General features: G+C 43.0%; 1 protein-coding gene across 3 annotated transcripts in view; it reads right to left on the bottom strand.

The window, feature by feature from the left end:
- The window catches only part of PIP5K1B (phosphatidylinositol-4-phosphate 5-kinase, type I, beta), a 316,932-nt gene that overhangs the window by 11,135 nt on the left and 296,210 nt on the right, over positions 1-9,587 (bottom strand). For 2 of the 3 annotated variants that reach the window (XM_011970143.1, XM_011970144.1), the window contains one exon: positions 7,531-7,648. The exons of the other annotated variant lie outside the window; for it this stretch is intronic. In XM_011970143.1, coding sequence (XP_011825533.1) covers positions 7,531-7,648 — 118 coding nt within the window. The remainder of the gene's footprint in view (positions 1-7,530; positions 7,649-9,587) is intronic. 3 annotated transcript variants of the gene reach the window in all.

Raw genomic sequence — 9,587 nt, 5'->3', positions numbered from 1 at the left:
AAATGTTTGAATATATTTAAATAATTTATATAAGTAGCACTTAGTTTTGCTTCATGTCACATTTGGTTGCTTGCGAATCACGAGGTCAGGAGATCGAGACTATCCTGGCTAACACGGTGAAACCCCGTCTCTACTAAAAAATGCAGAAGAAAAAAAACTAGCTGGGCGAGGTGGCGGGTGCCTGTAGTCCCAGCTACTTGGGAGGCTGAGGCAGGAGAATGGCGTAAACCCAGGAGGCGGAGCTTGCAGTGAGCCGAGATCAAGCCACTGCACTCCAGCCCGGGCAACAGAGTGAGACTCTGTCTCAAAAAAAAAAAAAAAAGAAAGAAAAGAAAGTGGAAATCGGTCAGGTGCAGTGGCTCATGCCTGCATGCCTGTAATCCCAATTTGGGAGGCCGAGGTGGGTGGATCACTTGAGGTCGAATTTGAGGTCAGCCTGGCCAACATGGGGAAACCTCATCTCTACAAAAAAATATAAAAATTAGCCGGGTGCGGTGGTGTGAATCTGTAGTCCCAGCTACTTGGGAGCCTGAGGCAGGAGAGTCACTTGAATCTGGAAGGCAGAGGTTGCAGTGAGCCAAGATTGCACCACTGCACTTCCCCCTGGGCGACAGAGGTATCCTGTCTGAAATAAAAAGAAAAAAAAAAGAAAAAAGAAAGTAGAAATCAAGCTACCCTGCAAGTCAAGATTCACTGTAAAGCTAGGACCTAACAGGAAAAAAAAAAAATCTACCACAGTCCTGCAAACTGTCATTTAATTGCTAAGTGTGAGCCTAATTTAACTGGAAAGCCAGTATGCCTTTATAACTCCAACTCGAATTCCCTCCTCTAATCCTTAAACAGCAGTTTAATGCTGTTTGTTTTTTTAAAAAATCCTATGGGTGACCTCCTAATCTAGCCTGACAGGTTGCCTCATTAATTTGAAGCTTGCGTCACTTGTATTTCAAGAATGGGAATAACTTGAAGATGCTGTGAGCCTCGGGCAATGGGAGGTCCATTTACTCATCTCTTCCACATGTCTTAGAAATATTATTTGTCAATAACTTAGGGGCCAAGCATTTCTGGAAATAAACAAGGGCCCTAATTTATCCTTTCCCAAATCTCTTCATTTCTCAACAACGTGATCACGTGGCAGAAGCAAAGGGGCTTCTGATCAAATGCCTTCTACACCAAACGCAGTTAGTCCTTTCTCCTTCCTACTCTGCTCTCACTAAAATCTACCAAAAACCCGAGCAGCATCTTTGGTTGGTAGGGGATGGAGCTCTCTCCTGAGAAGCAATAAGAAATGCCACTGTTTCAGAAAAACACCCCTTGCAGCAGCCGATACTGGCTCCAACAAGGAATGATTAAAGAGACTCGCTATAAGTCATTAACCTCAATGCCGAGGGATTCAAATCCAGAAACGGAGTTTCTTTTGCCAAAAAAGTTCCACTGAATTTTCTAAGACCCCTGTGACCTAATTTAAAGTGTTTTTCTTCTCTTTCTCACGCTTTTTCCATACATAATAGTATGATAAGCTGTTAATTCAATCATTTTCACTTCTCTGCCACCCTTCTTCCCATGATCAAAGAGTATTATTAACTACCCTGAAAACACATTAAATAATCAAGCTGTCCAATAGCTGCCCATCAGAGCGCTAATCTCCAATACTGGCATGGCTAAAACACGGCTTAACTGTTTCTTCTCCTTCGCTCACAGCTATTTTTGTATTTCAAACAGCCATTTTGTGGAGAAGCAAAACTGGATGAAAGTACATGTTATTGAGAGGATGTTAATATGGAAAGTGTAAGGGCATAACCTTGGGTCTGAATCGTAGAAGCAAGGAAGTCACTGTTTTGTGGCAGCCATCTTTCAAACTTCTATATTATTAAAGAAGTAATCCCATTATCTCCCACTTACCCAGCCATTCCTAGCTAGTCATAGAAGGATATTCTCTCCCAATACACTTTTCAGCAGAAATGCCTTTTTGTTGGTTGTTCCTCTTTCCATGAAAACCAAATTGCATTCTACATCAGGCAAAGAAGCCGCCTTAGAAACGGAAATAACAGCCACTGTGACAGCATCCGGTGCCTTAGAATATCTGGGACTATTTACAAAGTAGAATCTGGCTCTATTATGAAGACTGCATGATTGCCCATTTTAAATCAATACAGCCTGCTCATCTCTGTGTATTCTTTTAAATACCCCAATGTGTGTCATCAACTCAAAATTCAATGAAAAACACTTCTTTGGTCACTGGATAAAGTCATCTTAGGAAACACCTCCCTTGATTGGAATATTTGAAAATGAGTCAAATAGCTTGGAACTCTACAGTGTGAAGGTGAATGGCCTTTAAAAAGCCGTGCAGAATAACTAGGTACATAAAATCGGAACTAAATGTCTCACTAAGGATGATGGAACCATTTGCTGCCTTCTCAGCTCACCGATCCTTTTTAATTTCATGTTGAGTCACAGGAAAAAGCAGGAGAGCTGGCCTAATGCACACACACATAATGTGTGGATGGATCGTCAAAAGGATATTTCATATGTTATCTGGTGGGCATACATCATTTGGGTTTAAGCCTATGTATTTTTACACAAAGGTGAATGGCTTATACATTACTGTATAAATAAAAGCACTAGAGGATTAGTCTACAACTACTAATAGAGAAATGCTATCTTAAAGGAGAAGAAGCATTACAAGAGAAACCTGACCATGTTTGGTGACAACACTGAATAGGAGGTCACCAGAGAAGCTTCCAACTGCCCTTCAGATAAAGATGGCTGTGATTCAGAGCATTCAAATTATGTCAAAAGGAAAAAAGAGACAATGCAAAGGCAAGATTGGTTTTCCTTTCTTGTGCTTTTCTTTTCCATTTTCTTTCTTTTTTTTTTTTTTTGAGATGGAACTTTGTTCTTGTTACCCAGGTTGGAGTGTAGTGGCGCCATCTTGGCTCACCACAACCTCTGCCTCCTGGGTTCAAGCCATTCTCCTGCCTCAGCCTCCTGAGTAGCTGGGATTACAGGAATGCACCACCACGTCTGGCTAATTTTGTACTTTTAGTAAAGATGGGGTTTCTCCATGTTGGTCAGGCTGGTCTCGAACTCTCGACCTCAGGTGATCTGCCCGCCTCGGCCTCCCAGGCCTCCCAAAGTGCTGGGATTACGGGCATGAGCCACTGTGCCCGGCCTCCATTTGCTTTTTCATAATGCAGATGCAAATGAAAATACTGAAGGGAGGGCAATGAGCTGTACCCTTTCTGATCTGGAAGAGCACGCAAAACAAAAAATAAAAATTTCCAGCATGAAAACACATTCTGGAATTACAAGTTAATGGTGCAGGACTTTCTAGATGTACTGCCATAAAATTTAAGTTTAAAAAATATGAAAGTTTATGGTATAGGAGGTGATTAAACAGCAAAATTTGGAGAAACAACAGTAGCTACTTTGGAAACCTTTCTTTTCTTTTCTTTTTCCTTTCTTTTCTTTTTTCTTTCTCTCTCTCTCCATTCTTCCCTCTTTTCTGTTCTTTCTATTTTTTTAGAGACAATGTCTCACTCCATTGCCTAGGCTGGGGTGCAGTGGTGAGATCATGGCTCACTGCAACCTCAGATTCCTGGGCCCAAGGGATCCTCCAGCCTCAGCCTCACAAGTAGCTGGGACTACAGGTATGCACCACCAAGCCTGGCTACCTTTTTTTTTTTTTTTAATTTTTGTAGAGATGAGGTATTACTGTGTTGCCTGGGCTGGTCTTGAACTCCTGGCCTCAAGCAATCTTCCCACCTTGGAAAATCTTATTTCTATAGCTCTTTGTAATTTAGAATGAATCTGATTTAATAATTCATTTTATAGATAAGAAAACTGAGGCCCAAAGAGGGTGACTGAATTCAAGGTCAATGATTAATGAGAGGCAGAGACCAGGTACCTATTTCTCTCTAATTAATATATGTATCATTTGGTTTTGCAACAGGTGAAGAGACTAAGTTAAAATATGAGAAAAACTCTGTAGGGATCATTTCTGGGGGTCCATGAGGTCAAACTATTTTCCTGATAATACCAAGATGTTATTTGCCTTTTTATTCTCATTCCCTTTCATGGATGTACAATGGAGCTTTCTAGAAATGAAATGATGTGTTATATATATCAAGAAGATGGATACAGAAACAGATGTGAGAATCTTTTTTCTTCCATTAAGCCAGACATTAGGGATTTGCAGGAATATAAAAGAATGCTACCCTCCTCACAAAATTTATTTTTGTTTTGGAAAATATAATATTCATAAAAACATTATTTAACATATAATAGATTACTATTTTAAATTAATGAATAAACAATTTTGGCTAGGTGCAGTGGCTCACTCCTGTAATCCCAGCACTTTGGGAGGCCAAGATGGGCAGACTGCCTGAGTCCAGGAGTTTGAGACCAGCCTGGGCAACATGGTAAAACCCCGTCACTACAAAAAAACACAAAAATTAGCCAGGTATGGTGGCATGCACCTGTAGTCCTAGCCACTCAGAAGGTTGTAAGCACAAGAATCATTTGAACCTGGGAAACAGACATTGCAGTGAGCTGAGATCACACCACTGCACTCCAGCCCAAGCAACAGAGCAAGACCTTGTCTCAAAAAACAAAAACATTCTGTTTTAGTTTTGAAAACACAAAATAATTGATAAATACAACCTAGATACCAAAACACACTTCAGAATTCTCAATAATTTTTAAGAGTTTAAAGGGGACCTGAGATCAAAAGGTCTGAGAACTGCTATACTAGAACATTAAAAAATAATCAGGAGGCTGGGCACAGTGGCTCATGCCTGTAATCTCAGCACTTTGGGAGGCCGAGGCAGGCGGATCACCTGAAGTCAGGAGTTCGAGATCAGCCCGACCAACATGGTGAAACCCCGTCTCTACTAAAAATACAAAAATTAGCTGGGCGTGGTGGCAGGTGCCTGTAATCCCAGCTACTTGGGAGGCTGAGGTAGGAGAATTGTTTGACCCTGGGAGGTGGAGGTTGCAGTGAGCCGAGATCATGCCATTGCACTCCAGCTTGGGCGACAAGAGGGAAATTCTGTCTCCAAAAAAAAAAAAAAAAGAAAAGAAAAGAAAAAAAAAGAAAATCAGGAAAAAACAGTGAAAGAATTTTACAAAAAATATTCTCAACAAAACCCCCTCATTCCTTCCTTTCTGCATCCTTCTCTCACTCTTGTAAGACACATGATTCCAATGAGATGGAGGTGAGACTTATATTTATGGTCAGTAACAACAACAGGGTGCTCCTGGGTTCAAGTTTAGGCAGGACCACATATGGAGCTGAATTTGAGTTTTGGCTCACTCAGGAATACTGCACCTCCATGATTGGTGAAAATCTAGGTTTTGTAAAGACACATAAAAGTGGCATGAATCCTTAGCTCATGAAGATGAGATTTTACTTAGCTTCTTTCTGAAAAGCTTTCCTGATTTTTGGTTCCAGATGAATCCAGCATGGGACCAAAAATATATTTTTTTCTCTATTTAATTCCCTATTTTCTTGGTTGGGGGTGGACCAACTTTTCTGTAAGGATTTTGTGATCTGCTACAACCTTATTTTTTTTAAAGCGGGGGCAATGGTAGGGAGGAGCATTGCTCAGTGCAAAAAAATCTGTTCATGCAAAAACCAGGATATTCAGATAAAAAATATTTTTACAGTGGTTGGTGGGGGACCTGCTGTTTATGTGGTGGTGGTGGGAGCGGGGCTTCAAGAAAAGCCTATCTGAAAAAGGGGTACATGGGCTGAGACCTGAAAGAAGTGAGGGAGCATGGGATGGGTGGAAAAGAATACACAGACAGGAATGGCAAATGTAAAAGTCCCGAGGCAGAGGTGTGCTTGGTCTGTGGGAGGAACACCAAGGAGGCCAGTGTGGCTAGAATAGCGTCAGCAAGGAAGAGGGAGACGCAGGGAGGGGGCAGGTTGTAGAGGCAGGGAAGACTAGACCACGAAGGGCCTGAGGGACTTTTTTTTTTTGAGACAGGCTCTCACTCTGTTGCCCAGGTGGGAATGCAGTAGCATGATCTCGGCTCATTGCAACCTCCACCTCCCAGGTTCAAGTGATTCTCCTGCCTCAGCCTTCTAAGTAGCTGGGACTACAGACATGCACCACCATGCCCGCCCAATTTTCCTATTTTTAGTAGAGACGGGGTTTCACCATCTTGGTCAGGCTGGTCTCGAACTCTTGACCTCAAGTGATTTGCCTGCCTCAGCTTCCCAAAGTGCTGGGATTAGAGGCATGAGCCACCACGCCTGGCCAGGACTTTGGATACTACTCCAGAAGAGCCGGGAGTAGCATCTTATGTGACTGACGCCCTGCAGAGCACTTGTGAGGAACTACAGTGCTAGGTCAGGGATATGGAAAAGCATAAAATGCAGGCTCAAAGAGGCTCGAGGAGCTGCTGTGAGACATGCACCACTCAGTGCTGATTCCTGAAGTTGCACTTGTACACCAGGAGTGACACAGAATATTGGCTCATGTTTAGCAAAACTTAGAAAACCCCAGAAAATTCCAAAAGAACACTTACCCTGTTGTATGTAATTTTGTGCAGGTAGGCCGGGTGCAGTGGCTCATGCCTGCAATCCCAGCACTTTGGGAGGCCGAGGTGGGCAGATTACCTGAGGTCGGGAGTTCGAGACCAGTCTGACCAACATGGAGAAACCCCGTCTCTACTAAAAATACAAAATTAGCTGGGCGTGGTGGCACATGCCTGTAATCCCAGTTACTAGGGAGGCTGAGGCAGGAGAATCACTTGAACCTGGGAGGCACAGGTTGTGGTGAGCCGAGATTACACCATTGCCCTCCAGCCTCCGTCTCAAAAAAAAAAAAAAAATTTGTGCAGGTGCACAAAGATGTAGCATATATGTGAGATGCACTTGGCACAGAAAATACTCTTTTACACTGTAGCCCATCAGGGTATCTTTCTAGGCATCTAACAGTTCGATTAAGCTGATACAGGTAATCTGTCAGGCACTAATGGGTCACTCATGATCCTCAGAGCAGCCTTGTAAGGTAGGCAGGGCAGGCATTATTTCCCTCCTTAGGCAGTCAGAAAGGTTCCTGCCCAAATCAAAAGCTGGTTGGTGACAAGGAGAGAATCAGCCAAAATTCTCCGGTGCTGAATTTGGGTTCTTCCCATGAGTTCTGCACCTCGTGGCCTACTAACTTACCAAGGGAGCAACGCCAAAATGCAGAAGATTCAAACATCAGGGAGAGTGACTGAGTCAAAGGAAAACATTACCTGACTGGGAATAACACTAAGGAGCCCAACTTTGCCTCGACATTAGAGGATTCGTTCTCTTGTTATACATGGTGATTTCGTATTGACTAGATGTTCTTTTGTGTAACAAACTGTAGGAAAACATTGCTTGTGAAAAGAAGCATCATTTGCAGAAGTGACAGGGCCCCATCATTTCTTTTAAAACCCAAGCATGCCTGGTTTTATTGAACTTGTTCTTGTGTAAGCCATGGCCTGGATCCATTTACAAACCAGAAGGGGAGGAGAGGAAACTAAAACATTACTTACTAAATAGACATCGAGCACAGAAGCATTGTCATCCTGCACCTCCAGAGTGTTGGGTTCAGTGGTCAAGTAGATGGTCCCCTCTTCCAAGGTAAATGTTGAACTGGAAGGTAACCCTTTGCTGGAAAAAGAAAGATGAATGATGAGCATGAGGGCCCCGGAACAAAATCTAAAGACACCTCCAAAGTTGTGGCTAAAGAGGGCAGCTTTTGGGGATGAAAACTTTTGAGAATTTGAAGGAAATATGGTTATACCTGGAGACATGGTCACTTGAGTTTAAAGAATTCGGTTTTAGGCCACGCGCAGTGGCTCATGCCTGTAATCCCAGCACTTTGGGAGGCTGAGGCAGGCAGATCATGAGGTCAAGAGATCAAGACCATCCTGGCCAACATGGTGAAACCCTGTCTCTACTAAAAATACAAAAATTAGTTGGGTGTGGTGGCGTGTGCCTGTAGTCCCAGCTACTCAGGAGGCTGAGGCAGAAGAATCGCTGGAACTCAGGAGGCGGAGGTTGCAGTGAGCTGAGATCACACCACTGCACTCCAGCCTGGTGACAGAGTGAGACTCTGTCTCAAAAAAAAAAAAAAAAAAGTATTCGGTTTTACTAGAAGTGCGTTTTCTTTCCCTAGCAGCACACGAGATACCTCACTGCATTTTGGAGAGGGGATTTGTGGGCCCTATGCCTTGTGAGTGCTGGGAGGATGTGAATCTAGGGGCTCATTAGTTATCTTTGACTTCGAATGATTGGTTCTTGCTGCTTCAATTTACAGTATTTATACTATCCTAGTTTACAAAAGATAACCTTGGGCATCATTAGCACTGATGATTTATCTTTTTTTTCCTCTTTTTTTTTTTCTTTTTCAATTACATCAGTGGTTCTCAAACTTACATGTGCCTCAGAATCCCCTGGAGGGCTGGTTAGAATGCAATTTCTTGGATCCCTCTCACAAAGCTTCTGAGCCAGAATCTGGCATAGAGCCCATGGATTTGCATTTCTGACAAGCTCCCAGGTGATGCTCACGCTGATGGTTCAAGGACCACACTTGGAGTAACAATGAACCACATAAACACAGAGCATTGTGTTATGTCCTCTGCGAGGACAGCTGGAGCGCACCCTTAGTAACTACGACAATACCAAAAGCCAAAGGAATGCACGTAGATAGTATATTGGAGAGCCAACCGAGGAGAAACCACCCTTGTTTTGTTGTGATATAACCAGTGTTAACTGTTGAAACTGTTGAAGTAACTGGTCCTTTTTTTCTTTTTCTTTGTTTTTTTGAGACTGAGTCTTGCTCTGTCACCCAAGCTGGAGTGCAGTGGCATGATCTCAGCTCACTGCAATACTGCAGTCTCCACTTCCTGGGTTCCAGTGATTCTCTTCCCTCAGGCTCCTGAGTAGCTGGGATCACAGGCGTGCACCACCACGCGTGGCTAATTTTTGTATTTTTAGTAGCGATGGGGTTTCACCATGTTGGCCAGGCTGCTCTCAAACTCCTGACCTCGTGATTCACCCACCTCGGCCTCCCAAAATGCTGGGACTACAGGCATGAGCCACCACATGCAGCAAATTGTGTGGATCTTAAGAGGTAAGGTTCACTTGTATTTTTCCTGATCACAAAAGTCATAAAGAGGCTGGGTGCAGTGGCTCATACCTCTAATCCCAGCACTTTGGGAGGCCAAGGTGGGCAGATCATCTGAGGTCAGGAGTTCGAGAGTGGCCTGGCCAATATGGTGAAACCTCATCACTACTAAAAATACAAAATATTAGCTGGGAGTGGTGGCACACGCCTGCAATCCCAGCTACTCGGGAGGCTGAGGCAGGAGAAGCACTTGAATCCGGGAGGCAGAGGTTGCAGTGAGTCAAGATTGTGCCACTGCACTCCAGACTGGGTGACAGAGTGAGACTCCATCTCAAAAAAAAAAAAAAGCCCCCCCAAAAAAAATAAGTTTTTTCACTCTTGAGTTTTTATTTATGATTTTTATTTTCTTCCTAATATTAAGTGTATCAAATGTATTAATATATATCAAATACATATTAATATTATGTAATATTGTATTAT

This window comes from Mandrillus leucophaeus, unplaced genomic scaffold, assembly GCF_000951045.1.
Source record: "Mandrillus leucophaeus isolate KB7577 unplaced genomic scaffold, Mleu.le_1.0 Scaffold93, whole genome shotgun sequence".
NCBI lineage: Eukaryota > Metazoa > Chordata > Mammalia > Primates > Cercopithecidae > Mandrillus > Mandrillus leucophaeus.
The sequence above is the reverse complement of the archived record's forward strand: the minus strand, read 5'-3'. Positions and strand labels throughout refer to the sequence as shown.